General features: G+C 41.2%; 1 protein-coding gene across 2 annotated transcripts in view; it reads left to right on the top strand.

Annotated features, from left to right (window-relative positions):
- Window positions 1–20,045, top strand: part of SH3BP5 (SH3 domain binding protein 5) — a 59,480-nt gene that overhangs the window by 15,413 nt on the left and 24,022 nt on the right. For both annotated transcript variants that reach the window (XM_038388411.2, XM_043508958.1), the window contains exons 3-4: window positions 873–1,001; window positions 18,633–18,797. In XM_038388411.2, coding sequence (XP_038244339.1) covers window positions 873–1,001; window positions 18,633–18,797 — 294 coding nt within the window. The remainder of the gene's footprint in view (window positions 1–872; window positions 1,002–18,632; window positions 18,798–20,045) is intronic.

The following is a 20,045-nucleotide window of genomic DNA, read 5'->3' as shown; positions in this document are numbered from 1 at the left end:
AACTGCTTGAAAGTCTCTTTAAATTCCTTAGAAAACATGTAGCTGTCTAAGTTATCATAATTATTTCCAAGAGATGTCTGTATTCTTTCCAGAGGACACTTGAAAAGGAAAAATCCAAATCTCTCTGATCTAGTGCAGGAACGTGAATTGCTCTCTAGTATTAGAACAGGAATACTCAGACCTCAGTGGTTCAGGAGCCAAATTAGCGATCATTATAGCCCAAAAGAGCCACAATAGTGTGACTTCGTTTCATGTACTTACTTACACATGTATATACGTAATTATTCTCATAGCAAAATGACTGACCAAGTATTATTATTTTTATCAACTACAGTTGGTTAATAACATAGTAAAAGCATCCTGATTGGTTGTTAATTAAATCACGCAGTATTTTAATATCATGTGCTGCAAAGAGCCTCAGAAGACTCATTAAAGATACACTTGTTGCTCGCTAGTCTCAGTCTGAATATCATTGTATTAGAAAATCACACAACAGGCCAGGTGTGTCTTTGTCCTTTACCTCCCTCTGAGCTTGGTGCTCTGCTGCTCTTCCTCTCCCCTCCTTGACGTTTCTCGACCACTGGCCTATTAAGAAATCCTTTCTGGCTTATGCTGTCCTGACATTTTTATATATGCTGCTTTCTGAAGATACATTCTGACATCCAGAATTAGCTTTTAGGTTCATTCCAGGGTACTGGATATTATTATGACAGAACAGTTCTAGTTTAATAATAATGACAGCCACTATCCTAACATTCTTGGCTGTTCTTTGACTCCTAATCAACATCTCCACACTAGGAACAACAGACCAAGAAAAGTAAAATTACACAAACACTCTAATTTTTCTTCTGTCTTTTCTTCCCCTCTTGTAGGATGCACGCCAAAAATTCCGCTCTGTGCTGGTGGAAGCTACGGTGAAACTAGATGAACTAGTAAAGAAGATTGGAAAAGCTGTGGAAGACTCTAAACCTTACTGGGAGGCCCGGAGGGTAGCCAGACAGGTGAGAACTCTCTCTTTTAAGCTTATGCTGGTAATTGGATCATGGTACAACACACACTGGAAAGTACACACTGGATGCATCACATGGTACTATTAATAGCACCCTAAGTGTAGGCATTTGGCTGATGCTTTGATAGATGTCTGGGGTTGCATGTTTGCCATATGAATTGATGGCAAATATCTGTTCTCACCCCCCCATAATAACTGTGTGTGCACTCTAGACCGAAAACAACCACATAGGCATACGCTATCAATAGCAAAAGGCTTGTGCTAGAGAATAGAACTAATAATGGCCTTTCAACAGTAAAAGACTTACTCAGCTTCATTCCTCTCAGCAGTTATAATTGCTCTAAAACCAGTTATAGAGCTTAAATTTCTGTCTCTTGATTCTGTCTCTCAAAGCTTAATGCTAAGTACTAAAATTGAAGGGTATTGGAATTTGTTCAACCCCACTCCTCCTCCCCCACAACCAAGAGAATTCTGCTCTGATTTTTCCTGGTAAGTATAAACACACAATATTACTCTGAAAGGGGTGAATATTCAGGGATGTCTGAACTCTCCTCTCTGACATGAATTATGGCACTTGTGTGACAGTTGTGGGCAATATCACCCGGACTTGGGTGTTTAAAGTTAGGCACCTGAATCTGTTAACTTCATTACAGGGGCTTGGAAAAGCCCAGTTGCCTGGGGCAGGTGAGTGGGCTCAGTTGGGCTGGGGAGCAGAGTGGCTGGAGCTGCTGGCTGTAAAGGGAGTGAGAGCTCCTGGAAGCACAGAGGTGACTTCTCTTTCTGAAGATAGGAAGTGCATGTGCAATGTTTGTTTCAGAGTAGCAGCCATGTTAGTCTGTATTCGCAAAAAGAAAAGGAGTACTTGTAGCACCTCAGAGACTAACAAATTTATTTGAGCATAAGCTTTCGTGAGCTACAGCTCACTTCATCCGATGAAGTGAGCTGTAGCTCACGAAAGCTTATGCTCAAATAAATTTTAGTCTCTGAGGTGCCACAAGTACTCATTTTCTTTTTGCAATATTTGTGCAATACATATATTTTTATATCAAGCATGTTTTTATAGTTCTACAAAAATGACTGTGTAAAACCAAGGGACTTAAGACTTTGTAAGTTACTCCCTTAGAAGTCGATGATAGATGTGAGTGCTTTGTACTACTGAAAATTGGACCACTTTGTTAGGTACGTAACTTCAGGCACCAGATCACAAAAATATCCACTGTGACCGGAACTTGGCAGCTACTGCTGAGTCCCTCCAAATGACATTTTATCTCTGTCATTGGTTCCCAAACTTTTTACTAAGGTACCCACCCCCTGGATTTTGTCTTTTTTTGTGATCCGTCATTATATGCATACGCTCTCTGCCCCAGCACTGCAACGCTAATCCTGGCCCAATGCAGAAGGGAGGCATGAAGGTGGAGCAGGAGTTTGGAGAGTGAGCTCAACCTGTGGCGGCAGCACCTGTCCTGTAGGGCTGGCCTGGCTGCCAGCTCCAGGTATTGTGATCCCATGTGTCAGGTTACGGTGTCTGGAGTGGGGAGCTGGGCCCCATCCCACAGGACAGGGTAAGTGTAAGACATTCTCGCCTTCCAAACCACTCCCCCTACCCCACCCTGTCCTCCCGTCCGCACCAGGCCAGAAGTATATGTTACTTACACCAGAGCCTGGTGATGTTTCCGGCCCTGGAAATGGTGACTCATCTAGAACCTTTGTGCAACCTATGGTGGGTTGAGACCCACCATTTAGGAAACACTGCTCTGCTTATTTGCTGTCTGTAAAAGCCCTTCAGTTATGCTAGCTAGAGCATCTTGTGAAAGGAGAGGTTTGCGCTCTGTTAAAGATCTTATTTCCAAAACACACGTGTAACCATTGCATTTAAAAAAATGTGGATAACACTGAAATTTTTTTATAGGATTGCAATATGAATACTCCAGTAATGACAGATTCATCAGTAGAGATTACCATATTTATTCACTTCATTCTGTTAGGCTTAAGTAAAATGCTATCCTCTTCAGACTTGCCTGCTCACTCAGACTAATACTGTTCTATGTTATTTAGATTCTTTGATACTGTCTCCTTTTTGGAGGCTTAGCTTCTAGCTCTTTATAGCCTGCTTCCCAACAAAAACTTTATTTATCATTTGTATTGTGGTTGTCGGGTAGTCCCAGCTGTGATCAGGACGCCACTGTGCTGGGGGCTGTACAAACACAAAACAGAAAAATGGGCCCTTCTTTACTAATGGTTATTTGCATGCTAAGTTCTTGTAACAGCTTTAGGGTCCAGGGGAATACTGTTCAAGAAATGTAATAAAACAGAGAGAGCCATAAGATTACAAAGCATGTTATCAGAAATCATTCTCTGCCCCAGGCAGTTTATGATCTGAATTTTATTAAGTTTGTGTAACAAGATATAATTTTAAAAAAGGCTATAGGGAAAATGATTTAGACTGGGGGGAAGATGTCATGAAACATTGGGCGACTTCCTTCGCACCGGCATATTGATCCATTTCAGTCATCCAGGGATCTTTTTAAACTTTGATTCCCAGAGGTGTAGAGGAGTGATGAGAACTAAAGTAACAAAACAATTCCTTTCCAGAGCACCTCCCCCTTACTTGTCTAATTACCTTTATACATTAATAACTATATAACATATGAATTCTTTTCATTCATCCAAACACCATAGAATCATTATAGTTATCTCCCAACTTGAGCACAAGGCTGTCCACAGCTGAAATAGTTAAGTTGAAAATACTTGCTCCCTCTTCAGAGTGGGCGTGGAGAGAGGGAAGTGTTTTTTATTCTTTTTCTCGAAGGGAAGTAAAAATCGGATCTATAAATTTGTGTCTTCTGGGAACAAAGATCTGACTTTCTGCTGACGTTCCGATTGGCTGAAATGCCAATTGTCCTAAGTAATTTGGATTCAGAATGCTACATGATTGCCACCCCCTCATCTGAGTTGTCTGACGCAAGCTGTGTTGAGTCATGATGAGATGGTTGGCTTTGGTAGTGCACTGACACGATTCTCCTGTGAAAACATTAGTAGTGCCTTTATTAAGGCAAAACCAATCATAATGGAGTAAGGCAAGGGTTCTGACACGAAGCATAAAAAACACAAATGAAATCAGGCTTCCAATTAAGGATGAATTTACTCTTCCTCAGGGCAGCCTGAGAACCCTGAGACCTCCTGTCCCTACCCCATCTTGTGCAATTCTGAACTGACAGGAAAAATTTTAAGAACTGAAGACGAATGAATCTTCTAAGTAAGACTCCTGTAATGTTTTGTCTGTCTGGTATATTTCAGGAGAAAGTCAGCTTTGGCTGTCTGAGACAAAGCTCTAGTACAATGTAATGATGATCACTTGGGGCTAGGAGTTGGGTTTTCTGCACTTCCAATCCATTGCGTGGAACTGGGACACAGATTATTGACACCAAAGCATTAACGTTAAATTCGTGATGGGGCCAAAGTGACCCGGCAAACTGAGGACCTGAAAACCTGGGGGGGAATTTGAAGGTCTGTGGCAGGGATGATTTGCTATTTTATATATTGTCCTACAGGCACACTAACCACTACAATATATCTTAGTGAGGTGTCTTTGGGGAGGAAGATGTACTGGCTGGGAAGCTGAGCATATAAAAGGGTTTAGCACTTTTCTTCTGGCTTCAGAAGGGAGGTTGGCTAAAATAGCAGCCCAGCTTTTGGCCTGCCTTAACCAGGAGCACCGAGATTAGATGGTTAAGCTACATCATGGATTAGCAAGTCAACATTGTCATTGCAACTCATCACACTTTTTTCCTACGAGTGCTTCTTGTTTGTGTGAAATCTGTTGTTCCTAGCCTGCTGCCATAGATATTGGTCTGAGAATGAGACGACTTCTAATTGCAAATGGAATGGAGAAACGGATGGAGGAGAGGAAATCACAAGAATACATTAATGGTGAAATCACTGGGACGGGGCCTGATGCTGTAGAGAGTTTAGGAAGAGCTGAAGCTGCTTAGCACCTCTCAAGATTGGGCCCAGAGTAGTCCACTATACGAGGATTTTCTGCAAGTCTTGATTAATCAGTTGGCTGGGAATTTGGGAATGGTGTGTTGCCACCATAGATATTGCTGTCAGTCACTGGGGAACAACACGCTGTGCAAAAGCAAGCGTGGTCACCCTAGTACTTGTGAAGCACAGGCTGTGAATCAGAGAGAGGTTTGATTTCCAACTTTTATATGGCCTTGAGCATATTAAAATGGTGATGCCAGCTTCAGTGGGGTGCTGAAGCTTAATTTATTAATGTATGTATGTGCTTTGATGCCCTTGGCTGGAAGATGCTATAGAAGAGTAAAGTATTCTTCTTCATGAGATCCTCACTGATTGCCAAGCTAGGAACCAGTGACTTGAGAAGGCAATAATGGGCTGCTCCACTTCTGATTGGAAAAAAATGTTTAAAAAAAGCAAGCTGACTTAGTGAAGCTAACTAGAATAATAGAGAATAAAACCCCTGGTAATGGCACCCCTGATGGTAATAGGAGCTACAGTACAGTACTCTTGATACCTCCTCATTCCCTGATTCTTCAGAACTCAGTAGTGATTCAGGGTGAGGGAGGAGGTGAAGGCTGTGGCAGCTCTAGCATTGAGCTTGGTCTGGAGAAGCATTATTCTTTGTGCAGGTTGCAGTTTGTTCTCTGCGCAGCTTCCACAGAGGACCATCAGAAAACTTGTTGCTGGCAAAAAGAGGTGAAAGACATGTGCCAAGTAATATCTATGTATCTCTCTCACTACGGTACCTTTCAGAAATGTTGGGAGAAAGATTCATTAAAAGGAATGCATGTTTGTTTCCTCTTAGGTCTTGCACTTCTTCCCTGGCCCAACTCTACAACCAATTCTCTTGTAATATTTTTGGCTTATGTTCTTATGTAACATCCCTTTGTTGCAAACTAGACCCTATGTGCATTAGAAACAATGTATACAGGGATCACTTCACCACAAAATGCAACCATATTTGGAATGTAAAACCTTGTTGCTTTTATCTGTTTAGAAGGCAAAGAGCTATGGGCCATTCATATTGACTAGCAAACTTTTCTTGGTTAAAGGTGGAGGGAGAGGAATTTGAGAAGCAAGAATTACATGTCAGCAAAACTGTGACAAGTTTGTATTTATATTTGGCAGCCTGCCATGGAGTTAGTGAAAAACAAAACTACTGGCACAGATGCAGTAGACAAACTAACTGACCTCATCTGGTTGAAAAATTGTGTGTTTAACCATTTAGCATCTGCGAAAGAAGGAAATTGGATACAGTGAATCTTTAAATGTCTTGAATTTTTGCAAATCCTTTCAATTAAAAAAAAAAAAAGATATGACCCACAGCTTTCTACAGCCAAAACCCATGATGCAGCAGTATTATTGTAAGGTATAGTGTGTTTGGATAATTACTGTAACTTCTTAAATAGGAGATAATTGCATTCATCTTAGATGCAATATTGCTGCTAGGAAACTGTAGTTCTGCTCATATTCACAATTATTTAGCTCATAAATAAAATGGGAGCAAATAGCATGACAAGGCCTGTGAGAACTAACATTGGAACAGAATTAACAGTACCTTCTCTAATGAGGATGACTAAAGCCCAACGCTTGTGAAGTGATTGTGAAGAGCTTGAGAGCACTTCCTTGGATATTCTTTGTAAATGTTCTGTTCAGTAAAAGCGACTCTGACCTTTTTTGTTTTTTGGCAAGCTATGAGAACAATCCACAACCTGTGTACTGGGTCGCTTGGTCTATAGTGTGGCTGTAATAAGGGTTTCATATAGGAGCGAACACTTGAAGGGAGACTGTAGAGTGGGAGCTGCTCTTGCAGTCCTGTATTGAATGCTACAGACTTTCCTGCTAAGCAGTGGAAATAAATAGCTTAAGTCTGCTGTAGATGACTGCTATAGGAAGGCAGGCATAATGGTTTGAAAAGCTATTTCCTCATCACCTGTGCAGAGGAGCCACTTAGTGGCTAAGAAGTGGCTTAGATCTGAAGTGGATCTCAGAAGTTCATGACGACAGGGGTAATAGTAGTATATGTTCCTTTTTAAAGAGGTCCTGCAAAGTGGAGAGTCCTTTCTTTAATGCTGGCTTCCTGTAACTGGGGAGCCCATATTGAGGGGGAGAGAGAAATCGGACTTAGGGGAAGGTTAAAAGAACCCTGCCACACTTGGCAGCTGTGAAGGGCAGTCGGAGCAATTCTTGAGGCAGAACAGAACCATCCCAGGAGGTGGTGGTTGAAACAGCTCTGAAGGAAAAGGAGGCTTACCTCATAGTTTACTTCCAAGCCTCTCTGTCCTATCTGGGAATGAAGGGGAGCCTGGCAACCTAAGGGAGTTGCTAGTGAGGGGAAATCCATTTGAAGAGTGCATGGAGAACTGTGCAGCTGGATCTGCATATAGCGTCAAGGTTTCTGGAGTTAGTGTGGGTTGTGACTGATTCTTAAATTGGGCCTTTATTTCAGCTTTTTCTCTCCCACACCCTCCCAGTATTTTATTCCCTGTGAACCTGCTCTGAAGGGCAATGTTTTTCTCTAGTGACTACTTCATGTTCATTATGAAGCACGTCATTAAATCTTGATGCTCACCTCCTGCCACCCCCATGGGGAATCGAGAGCAGGGTGACGTCAGTCTTCCTGTGAAACATGGAGTTCCCTTGGCATGACCATGAGGGAACCTTCAGCACAGATTTGTCTTCCTTCATGTTTGTGAGACTCAGTGCAGTGTGTACTCTGGCTGTGTGACCAGGCACCAATTCAGCTCAAAGGCCAGGATGAATTATGGCAAGAAGGGGAGTTTGACATGATAGCACTATTTAGGGAGGGAAGTCACTCCTTGCTTTTCCACTAAGGAATAGAGTAACTAGAGAAGCAGTGTTTATTTCCAAAGCAGGATGCCCTCTGGGTTAGGGAAAGGAAATCTTTTGCCACACTCTAAATTTGATGGAGTGCCTTTTGTGCTGCCATAGAGCTATCAGACCACAGTTAATCACTATATAGTGTACTCTGAATACAGGAACCAGTCAAGTTTGTGTGATAGTTCCCATCCTGCTTTCAAGCACATCAGGCAAGACGCATCACAGTCTTTGGTCTGATCATTCCTGCATAACATTCTGTTTTGCTGCTGCCTCAGGGCACAGATATATGTGTGACTGGGAAAAGGGAGGTTATGGAGACTTTATTTGGTCAGACAATTAGGCTTTGGGTGACTGACTTTATTTTTCTTTAGGCCTTGATTTAATGTTTATTCATTGGGTTTGTTAGCTGGCTGAGAAGAGGAATATTTGGACAAACTGTTCTAAACTAGCGGGAAGACAATGGATACTTCCCAGTGAGACTTGAAAAGTCACCACTGGAGATCAGATTGGTGAATTAAAGATCCTGAATATATTCCTCTTCCCATTAAGGCTGTTAATATTGAGTAGGAGGCTGCTCTGACAAGCGAGTGTGGGTTTTATTTATTCTTAACATAGAGGCCATGCAAAGAGTGGCCCAGGATAGAAAGAAGTGACGGAAGCTAGTTTGTGCCATATACATTCGGTGGTTCAGGAAGGGTTGAGATTTGGATATTGAGTAGTTTAGCTGCAGAAATAGAAGAACCACTATTTCAAGGAAGATAACTTGCCATAACATCATTGGAAAGAAGATAAATGTCACTGGCAGGACTATGGAAGACCTGTCCGTACTTCTTCCCTCCCTATCTCGTCTTTGCTTAAGTTTTGATGAGGTAAAGTTTCTGGGCTGCTATGACACTCTGGGTTGCAGTCCAGACCAGTGACAGACTGTGTCACCACCTGTCTGCAATTTTGGGTGTCTCGCAATGCCTAGCTGATGTTACTCCCAGCCTGGGCCTCTCACAAACAACCAAACAGCATGCAGGTCACGCTCCGAGTGTCTGTGTATAGCTCCAGTCCTGGTCCAGCAACTCTGGCTCCAGCAGCCTGTCAGCTGCATAGCAGCCACACTCACAGCAGGATGACCCCAACATGCTCCCAGGCCTGGATTTTCCCCCCAAACGTGTTCTGTGTTCTCTCCTGGACAATTTGTAATGTAAAGGTCTGTTGTCACTGTTAAGGGGGTTAATATCCAACAGTTTGCTGTTTTTTATTGGAGTTACCCAACAGTTCACTTTAAACATAATACTGGATTAGTTTTGATTAAAGAATAAAACAAGCTAATTTAACTACAAAGAGAGAGGTTTTAAATGAGTACAGGTACAAGGTATTATAGTCAGAAATGGTTACAAGAGAAATAAAGGTAAAACACTTTCTAGTAACTAAAATGTAACAAACTAGACTTGGTTCAAGATTGAAATCTTACCATAGGTTCCCAGCAACATAGCTGACCAAATTTTCAAGTCAGGATCGGTCCTCAAAGTTCAAAGGGCTGGTTCCTTTGTCATCTTAGGTAAAAGAGAGTGAGAGAGCTAGGGAGAGAAAGAGAGAGTTTCTGGGGTGTGTTTGCCCCTCACTTTTATAGTCCAGTCACCTGAGGGTGGGTTAGTTACCCTTAGATAAAATTCCTTCCCACTGAGAGGATGGAGGCATGGAGACTCATGGTGAAAGAGGTTCCTTGTTGATGTCTGTTAAAATGCTAATCTGCAAAGAATGGCTACTTGACTGGTGATGACCAACCACCTTTGACACCTCACTAGAGGCATCAGGTTGTCTTTTGTTTTTGAGAAACAGGTGTGTCCTCCTCCCCAGACTTGTCTGGTTAGAACACTTCAGTCATAATTTCAGTTTATGTTCATAACTCTTAATATGCATTGTGTCCATACATTTCACCATATTATTGACCAGCCAGTTTTTAGTTTTCAAATGATACCTCACAAGGCATATTTTGTACAAGGATTACTACAATAACATGTAGGGTGGAATATAGGGGGCTAGTCAATCGCAGCTACTTTCTTCTTTTAAAACAAAAAAAATTTGTTGCTGCAAACAATTTAAAATCCATCCTTAGGTAAGCTTCTCACAACTGCTGCTATCCAGGCTCTTTACTACTGGCAGGCCTGCTTGTATTCTTGACCACTCTTGGCCTCCTTAAGCATCTTTTATGGTCTGTAAGTACCAACCACCTTCTTTGTAGTGGAGTAGAATTGGCTAAGCTTTGCCTTCAGAGCATACCCTTGCTGCTCCTTACCCAACCAAAGGATTGTGTCACTGTTGGTTGATGTGAGGCTTTCCAAGGAATGAGCACATGTCCTCAACAGTTGATTGTAGTTGAGACTGGAATCCCAAAGTCTTCATGTTTCATGCATTGTCTTTTTGCTTATGCTAGTATCTCTGGTAGGGAAGTGTTTACAGATCCTTAATGTCAACCCTCTGAGAACCTGCTGCTGCTTTGATGATTAAACGAGATGTGATTATAGTGTGCAGCCTGGTTCGCTGAACACTTATTATTTCAAGTAATTATAAAGAGAAATGTACAATGGCAGTCTGCTTAAATCTTGCATCTGTTTTTAGGACTTCAGTAGGGAAGGCTGCTGTCAGATTCAAAGAAACATGGTGGCTGACTCCTGTGAACTTTACAACCAATTGCAAAATATAACTTTAGACTTACCGTATGTGCCATAGAGATTTTGTTGTGCAGGGTCTTTATAATCTAGATGAAGAACTCCATATTTCATCCTGGCATTCTAGCTCTCTTCTTGACGATAAGGATTACTTATACAACTGGCCAAGTTATTGTAAACCCATCTTTTGGAGAGAGGGAGGGATGGGCAGTTTCTATATTTTATTTTTGGCCATGCTGAAATACACCACTAACAGTTGGTGCTGGCAGCACAAGAAGGCTGTCTGTACAGTATTAGTGAGTACAGCATGGCAGCCTTTGGCGCCATAGGCGTGCTAAATAAGGGGAGTAACTGCAGTTTGATTTGCAACCTGGGGCAACCCCCTCTAACAAGCGAGGGCTGGATGTGTGATGCGTTTCTGGGATCTCCATATATGCCTTATTCAAATGCATCACAAAGAGCATAATTTATTAGACAATAGAGTGGGGAGAATGAAGCCTCAATTTTATCAAGCAATCTCTAATAGCTTTTGAATGGCTAAGAGCATGATGGAGGGGAATAGGCTTGATGGCTTATCACCCATTAGAGTAGGACTGGAGAATTTAAAGCCTTCATGGGAACATCTGAAATTAGAGAGCTTCCAATGATGTCTGTGCATAGATGCTGTCATAGGAGAAGGGGCTTCCAGTTTATAGAGTCCCCTTCTTGTCAGTCATATTGCAGTGCCATGTGATTGATGCAGGTCTCCTCTGTAACTTGACTGAATTCTTTAAATACTCCGTTTTTGTCCAGATTAATTTTTTTTTCTTTAAGAGGCCATGGAAGATCGTATCTGTTGAATGCAAGAAAGTAACTGCATACGTGATGTGAGCAGAGGCAGTAGGCTGAATTAGATGCCACACTGGGTTAGTGTGTGAGCCTTGTTATTTCTAGAAATGTGGCTTCAGATTTGGGTTAGGTGATGAGGGAATTGAGTGTGATGTTCTTGGCTTAGGCTGCAGCAGACATACTTCTCTATCTAGCAGAGGTGTGTGGGGACACTTTGCTTTAGAACCATTGCTGTAAGCAGTGATAGAAATCTCTCAAAATTTGCTACGTTGCCCTAGCCTTGCCTTGCCTTGCTTTCCCCGTCCCATCTTGGGGAAAAAATGGCCATGGATGTAAACAAGCTGAGGTCCAGGGGACAATTGGAGCTGTAACAATTCAGCCTCTGGAAGAAGGAAAAAACCAAGATATTTAATCAAAAGCAGGAGTCCGATAACAAAGTAGGGACACCTGGTCATTGTATTCCACAGGCATTTCCATTATTTATAGTGCAGGGAGGAAATAGTTTGTGCCCAAGATGTTGGACATCTTACGGATGACTGAAATGACTTTTTAAAAAAGTCCTTAAACCTGTCTTTTGAAAAGTCAAGTTTAACCTCTGTGCAGTGTAATAGCTCCTTATGTCAGCTTCAAAGATACTGAAATGTTTCAAGCTCTTGATAGAAATAGCAGAGAAATTGGATGTTATGACAGTAATGCAGAGGTAGACTTTTATGTAGCTCAGTAGAGATTCTCGTAAATCTGCCATTAATGGACAGGCTTTGAATTTTATAAGCGATTGATTTGCATGTGTGTGGAGCTGGGTTGGTCTACGTTTGAGATGACTAATCCCAGTCCCTCTAATCTGATTCCTTTTTTTGTTTTGTTTTTGTGTTTTGAGGGGGAGAGGATGATTGAGGAGAGAGAGGTTTTTTTAAATTTTATTTATTTATTTATTTAAGCACACATTTTTTTCAAAGAGGTGAATGAGACTCTCATGAAAACGGTGTGGCTAAATCCTGTGTAGGTCTTTGAAATCAAGGGAATAGTGTCTGTTTTAAAGCATTAACCCATTCATTTCTTGGTTTTATTTTTCTGCTAAGCATTGAATTTAGGGGATGAAATTGGGCCCAGTTCTCCCACATTCTGTGGCTCTCCCCAAACACTCAAGTGGATTCCTCTTCGCAGCCCTTTCCTCTTTAAAGGTATTGATCTTGCCCTCCAGGCATTCCACACTCCCCATAGTTCCCTGGACAGTTTCACTTTTCTTCCATTTGAGCCTATTTTAGAGCCCTGGGGCAGAGATGACAAGTTTGAAGAGTCACATGTTTCTGGAGACTCTCAAATTTCTAGGTAGAGGTTCAGTATCTTCAGATCCCCTCTGTTCAGTTGACCATGGATCCTTTCAACAGAGGGTAAAATAAATGTCTCCCCTTCTCTCAAATTAACTATTATTTCTATTGTTTAATTTTCCCGAGGTTAAGGATGTTTTGGCATCAGATGGGACTTTCCTTTCTTGCTGTGCAAAGGTTTCTCCACGGCTTCCCAGCAAATTCAATAACCCAAAAGATTCTGTAGATCTGGAGTTGTGCTTAGGCCCATTTTTAGATGGTTGGAAACTATGATGATGGGGACCATATAATCCTTTCTTTTCCTTTTAGTTGTACCTTGTGCTCTCTGGAATGTTTGAGTGTATGAAGGATGCTGTAGAAAAGTAACATTACCATCTTATTTGAACAACATTTGACTTCAGTGTAAAGTATGACAACACATCCATGTGGAAACTGGAGAATGACTATCTAGTAAAATCGAACACTTCTTACATTCAGCTACGGTAAAGTCAAGAGTGGGGAAACCAGATCCAAAATAACAGACATTGATTGGCTGCTATATTCAGTCAATAATTCTGGTAGCTAGAAAGAGCGCTTGTTTGCTCAGGACTCATTGGCTGTCAATAGGTAAACCCACCCCAGTAATAATTAAGAAGGGCTCACCATAGTGAAGATGTAGTGACTGCTTTCACTGGTCAATGAGTGTGCACAAGGGCTAAAAGCCTTGGATAGTGCTAAAAATAGTTCAAAAACAGTTTGGGAGTGACCTTGCCCCATGTTGCAAATAATTAAATATGGCAACTCTGGTGATGATATAACAGAGTACCTAATGTTCTTTCTTGTACTTATCTTAACCAAATGAGTAATTACTTATGTAAGAGGAGATAGGAAGTTTCATATACTTCCATTTAGGGTATTTGTCTCTTAAAAATCTAGCTGGGAGTCAGTTAATTATTTTTGAGTAGTAAGCAAGTACTGGCTAGTAGCAAGACAAATTTTAAACACTTGTTTAAAAATTACCAGGCCTGAAATACATGGGTTTCATGTCAATAAACCAAACAGCTTAGAGCAGTGACCTTGGGCTATAACGTGGTTTCCCAGTTCCTTACTTAAATAAATAGTTACATTCTCTTCGTTTCAGTCAAGGGATTTTTATATAAAGAAATTGTGTATGCCGTTTACAGTAGAACCTCAGAGTTACAAACACCTTGGGAGTGGAGGTTGTTCATAACTCTAAAATGTACGTAACTCTGAACAAAACATTATGGTGGTTCTTTCAAAAGTTTACAATTGAACATTGACTTAATATAGCTCTGAAACTTTACTATGCAGAAGAAAAATTTTGCTTTCCCTTTATTTTTTGTAGTAGTTTACATTTAACACAGTAATGTTCTCTATTTGGTTTCTTTTGTCTCTACTGCTGCCTGATTATGTTCTTCTGGTTCCAAATGAGGAGTGTGGTTGACTGGTCAGTTCGTAACTCTGGTGTTCAAAACTCTGAGGTTCTACTGTAGTTGGGATACACTGTAAGATCCAAAGTAAAATGACTGTTTGGCAGATAGTGCTATAAGGACCTACGCAGTGTGCAGGTTGACTACACTGTACCTTTATATTTTTTCTTAACTTAATATGTGTATTAAAATTATCTGCAGCATATGAATTTGCAGATTGATTTTTCCTCACTGATGCCCAAACTTGCATCCTCCTTACTGGAAGCTGCTTTAAAAGCATTTTAAAATAACTGCTCTGCATTGACCGTAATGGAACCCTTGCCTGTTGCTATACTAGTTCCTAGTCCTGCAAGCACTTATGCACGCAAGTTACTTGAATGAGTCCCCTTACAGTTACAATATGTGTAAGTGTGCACAGGGTCAGGCCCTTGGTGAATAAAATTGGCCAAGGAGGAGAAATTCTGTTGCTGTACAAGCAGATTTATCCCACTCGTAGCCCTTTCTGTGCCTGTTCTTGGCAACTCTTGAGTTCTGCCATTAGTTACCCACATATAGTTGGAGATCATAGCTGTCGCAATGTACCCTAAGTTGTCAGTTAACCTTGAAGGAATGCTGTAGCTGGTCTGCATTATGGCTTTGTATAAATGAATTGGTTTGCCTGCTTGCAGTGTTGTGTAACTTGGTAGACCAAAAAAAAAAAGTGTGTATGAAAGGAAAGAGAGAAGAATGAATATGCTGGCTTTGTTTTAATATTCTTAATCTCTGTTTTTTGTGTTGGTGGGAGCTGATGTAATATCAGCATCATTGTATAAATTGGAAAAGATGCCTTTTGTGACACTAATAGGGGCATTTGGCTCCAATGGTAGAAAAGCCACTTACCATGTGGGATGAACACGGTCCAATAACTGCATTCTCCAGTACAAACATTTTGGAGATGCCTTTAATTTGGAAGAGAATTGGCAAAGGGGGAGGGCACAGCATACAGACCTTTAATACAGGAAAAGAAGTTTAAAAAAAAAGTGGGATGGTAGTAGTGGGGGAAGAATTTACTAACATACACAAAAGGACAAGACTACGAATAACGACCTCGACCTCCATCTTGAACATTCAAGTTATGGTGGTAGAGTGAAGAAAATTCTCCATTGCGGTTTGGCAGTGGCTTCCAGGCGAAGCTGTGAGGCATAAAAGCTAGATGGCTTCAAGAGAGGATTGTATTTCGTACTGAAAGAAGTAGATAGAGCAACCTGTCCTTTTGCTTGGGGAAGGACTAGAGGATTTCATCGGCCCTAAAATGCACCTGTGATGAATGGAGATCTCCACAGATAGAGCATTTTTCAGTGTTGAGCCAATTTTATTTTAAACATATAATGAAAGGAGGTATGAATGATTGCAGGACCATTAAACATTAAATGTGTTGCACAGGGCTTTAGGAGCTCAACTTCTATTAAAGTCAGTGGGAGAATTGTGCAGCTAAAACCCTTGATTCTGGTCTTCAGAAAGCTTATTCCATAACATTACTTTATTGGATTAGCCAGGTGAAATTCTTAGAGCCCTTTATCCCACACATGGCCTTCTTGAAAGTGAGAACCTTTTTTTCCCAGCATCCAGGGTCAGCTGTCAGCCAACTCTTTATGGAGAACTTCTGACCTTCAGTTGCAGTGACCTCTTTACCAGGACAGACCAAACTTATTGAAAGAACAAGTAGTTATGACTTCCCAATAAGCCACAGAGGATATTTTTGGGACTGAGATTTATGTTCCTCGAATGTGTTTTATTGAAGGCTCAGACTCAACCTTGTTTAAAGATCATCTGAAGATTTTGCTATATCCAGATACCAAAGACAGAGAGCTAGTTGCTTAATTTAAAATATTACATTCCCACAGGGGTTTAGGATTTATAAAATGCATTTATTCACTCGGAGTGAGCAGCTGGAGTTTTTTAGCTGTCGTGAGCTTGCCTGTCAGACTGCCTTAACAGTGAACTGGCACTGGACTGGCAAAAACATCGCTTATCCACTAATCTTGGCACAAAGCACAATGTGTTTATGATGTGCAGTTCTACCAGAAATTAAATGCTTTCTAATGTTTTAGGGCTCTGGCAGCTAAGAAGACCTGTTAAAGGACTGTAGGTTGTAAGCTGACTGAAAGCAGCAAGGGGTTGGTTGGATCTGTGTGCATAGCAGTGTGCCAAGTCTGCTCAGGGCTGGTAGTGATGAGGGTAAAAACACATCTTTACTGTTATGGCTTCTGATTTTTATAGGCTAATAGAGAAGTTCCAGCATTAATATATTTATCCGCCATCAGTGTGCGGTAAAACACATTTCTGAAGTGTGATAACAGGGAAGAAGTCGAAAGAGCTTTCTAGCATTTCAGAAGCTTTTGAGGGGAACTGAATGTGGTTTTTGCCTTTTGAAATTCTTGTTTAAATTAGGTGATACTTTTTTCCCCTTGGGAGGCCTTGTATCTGTAACTACAAAAACAAACAAGTGTGAAGTCTGATACATCTGGTGCTGAGAACAAGCTGCAAACAGCTCTTTCAAAAGATTGCTTTTCTGCTTATTTATTATAAGGGTAGCCATCTAGCCCGACCCTGTCACACTGGTCAAAGCTGACATTCAATAGATTGGTTAATTTAATTTAAAAACTATTGAAGTGTAACTGAAAATTTCATCTTCCCCAGTGCTGTATGCTAAAGGAATCTAATGCAGTTGCTTATAATTGAAAGGTTTTCTTCCCAGCCAGAAGAGCTGGAAACTTTTTTCATTTAAAAAACAAAACAAAAAAAACTTAGAATATAAAAGGCTATGACCTTCAGTTAAACAACAAAACTTACACCCTAAAAAGGGCTTCTAATGTGGTATACTAAATGGATGTTCATAGGTAAGTGATATGATATTGAAAGTAGTCCTAACGCATCAATTATGAGCTTCTGACAAACACCTCTAATCTTAAAAACAACCTAAAGATCAAAAATCCGAGATAGCTGAGTTGATTCAGGGATAACCATAAAAAAAATGAGGAGTATTCATTTTAAAAATACGGAAATTTCCAGTAATTTGAAACGAGGTTTTTTAAAAGAATTGTTTCCTATAATTTATCTTCTTAAAACCAACTATCTCTCTCCAACAAACATTTAACACAAGTCATTGGTGCCAAAATATAATAGTACCGGCTGATGAACGTTAGACTTTATAATCCCTGTTGTCTAGTAACTGGAGTTCATAGGAATATGCAGCGATCGTGGCTGTATTTATATTTTATTGGTTGCTGTGCCACCCAATTTTTCTCCCTGGTCCAGCTGCACGGGCAAATGGTTGCTGATACCACATTGGCTGTGGGTTTTTGGAAGACTGATGTGTAGTGTGCTTCAGCCATAAAAGCAAATGGTTCAACACTGAGACCCTGGATTTGAACACTCCCCAGTCTAAAGACAATTTTGACTGGGAATACAGTATGGTCACTTGGGCCCCTTTCTTTTAAAAAGATTAATCTGTAAAACCAGCAGCTTTTCAAAATTTCAAAGTAAATGTTCAACCCTCAAAAGTCAGATAAAGGCATCACAGGACAAATTTATTGTATTAACTTGTATTTTCATTGGTTGGAAGTATTGTAACTTAATATCTGGGTAGGATACTTGTATGGGTGGAGTGCTTAAATGAATCCTCTTGCTCATTGAGCTAGAATTTAGGTCATTATAAAGCCAGTTATTTCATAGTTCTCATCCAGACTTTTAAATACTACTACTTCAAACACAGCTGTTGACAAGAGGATCCCTAGGTTTGAACGACTGACCCAGAACTGGAGACTGAACCAAATCAGCATATCCATTGAACATTGGTCTACACAGTAGAAAGTACTGCACTTAACAACTGTTTGGCTACCTCCATTCTTCCCTCTCCCCAATGCGTCAGACCTGGGACCTGCAATACCTTCTCTACCCCTGTCAGAACAGAGTAGAAGAGAATATGTAGAACTGGTTTACAGCTCTTTCCTGGAAAATTGTGCATCACGCTGTGTAATAACGTAACCACTCAGAAATGCTCTTCTGCTTGGTTAATACTGCAGTGACTAAAAAATTGGTATTGACTTAGATTCTGCACTCACAAAATGTTGTTCCCCATTGCATTCTTGTGAAATTCAACACCAAGCTGGCTATGAAGAGCAGAGATATTAGGAGTTTGTGTTGTCTTGCTGCCTCCTGTTTCTTCCTGATGGATTAAAACTGTTTCACACAGTATTTCTCCATCTGTCATCCAGATGCTTATTATGCAGAACTCTGATCTCCTGCATTTTGAGTTTATTGGATGTGAACTGCATGGTAATGCTTTATTGAAGACATGTGGATGTGAACTAGCAGTGACCCAGGAAAGGAAATATGTATGTGCTGCCAAACAAAAGGGTGGGAAATCAGAACACCGGAGTGTTTTTGTCCTTAAAATCCTGGTCTTAGCTATTTTTAAGTACTGTCACACTTAAGGGTTCCTTGATGCCTAATTGCAGTGTCTGTTTTCTAGGCACAACTGGAAGCTCAGAAAGCGACTCAGGATTTCCAGAGAGCTACTGAGGTGCTGCGTGCTGCCAAGGAGACCATTTCACTCGCTGAACAGAGGCTGCTGGAGGATGACAAGCGTCAGTTTGACTCTGCCTGGCAAGAGATGCTCAATCATGCCACCCAAAGGGTGAGATCAATAAGGAGCTGCTTGCTTCAAGTCGCTTGCTCAGTTTGAGTTAGCTTTGTTGCGTGCCACAAGGCCTAAATTCTTTTTGATTTGCATGAGGGATGATGCAGAAGGGCTACAATTCCACCAGCAAATGAATAGAAATAGATTGTGAATCAGGTACTTGGGGCACTATTAAAGATGAAATAGGATGGGGCTTCCTGTGAGATGGTGAAGAAGGCAGCTTGTCCATCTCCGGGAAGGGTTAAGGGGAGCCACTCTGGATAAGCTAAGAGCTGCTCCCACCATGATTGGAGGACATGGAGAGGATGAACACAGTGGAGTCTGAGTAGGTTATTCTTTTTACCATGCCTGTCGCTATGGTACGTGAGCCCCTGGGCCAGCAGCTCCCTTATCCGATTGTATGGTGAGGAAGAGGAATGCTGAGTCAGACATGCAGGTGAAGTTGAGTGGGAGGGAACCAGAATGGGGAGCCTCTGCAAAGGAAGGAAGGAAGTCTGAGGGGGAGGAAGCAACTCCAGCAGGTCTCTTAGGGTATGTCTGCACTGCAAATAAAAACCCAGGGCTGGCCCATGCCAACTGACTGGGCTGTGGAGACAGCAGCAGAGTCAGTGCCCAAGGAAGGCCCCTTCCACTGAGGCATCCATGGGGAAATGGAGAATAAAATAAGACTAGTATTTTGAGGACCAAGGCTGCTGTTTTAAGTGCCGTGAGCCCCCCAAATGTAAAGAGTGCAGGGTAGAACTACACTGAGACATCAAAAGCCTGCATGTGGGAGTAGGGCCCTAGATTCCATTCAATAGATCTGAGTTCTCTCCCTGGCTCTGCTGCCGGCCTGCTGAGTGACCTGGCCCTGTCAATTCACTTCTCCAGGCCTCTGCTTCCTCCATCTGTAAAATAGGGATCATGACGCTAACCTCCTTTATAAAGTGCTTTGAAATCTAGAGAAGGCAAGTATTGCATAAAAGCTAGGTGGTGGCAGTAACATTAAACACTTGTTAGAGAAATTCTTACTAACTTTTTTTTATGGTTTCTTCCCCCTTTCTTTCCTAAAAGAAAGCAAAAATAGCTTTGGGTTTTTTTTTTTTTTTTAAAGAACATAGAAGAACCAAACCAAACTTAAAACTTTTCTTTCCAAGCCTCTCCAGATGTGCCAGGAAAGCTTAACTCACTATTCCAAGCTGGCTGAAGCAATAGTGTAACATTATCTTAGTGCTGAAATCCTAATCCCTTTGGGGAAACTGTATT

The sequence above is a fragment of the Dermochelys coriacea genome, chromosome 2 (assembly GCF_009764565.3).
Source record: "Dermochelys coriacea isolate rDerCor1 chromosome 2, rDerCor1.pri.v4, whole genome shotgun sequence".
Taxonomy (NCBI): domain Eukaryota; kingdom Metazoa; phylum Chordata; order Testudines; family Dermochelyidae; genus Dermochelys; species Dermochelys coriacea.
Note: the sequence above shows the minus strand (reverse complement) of the source record. Positions and strands in the feature narration are given on the sequence as shown.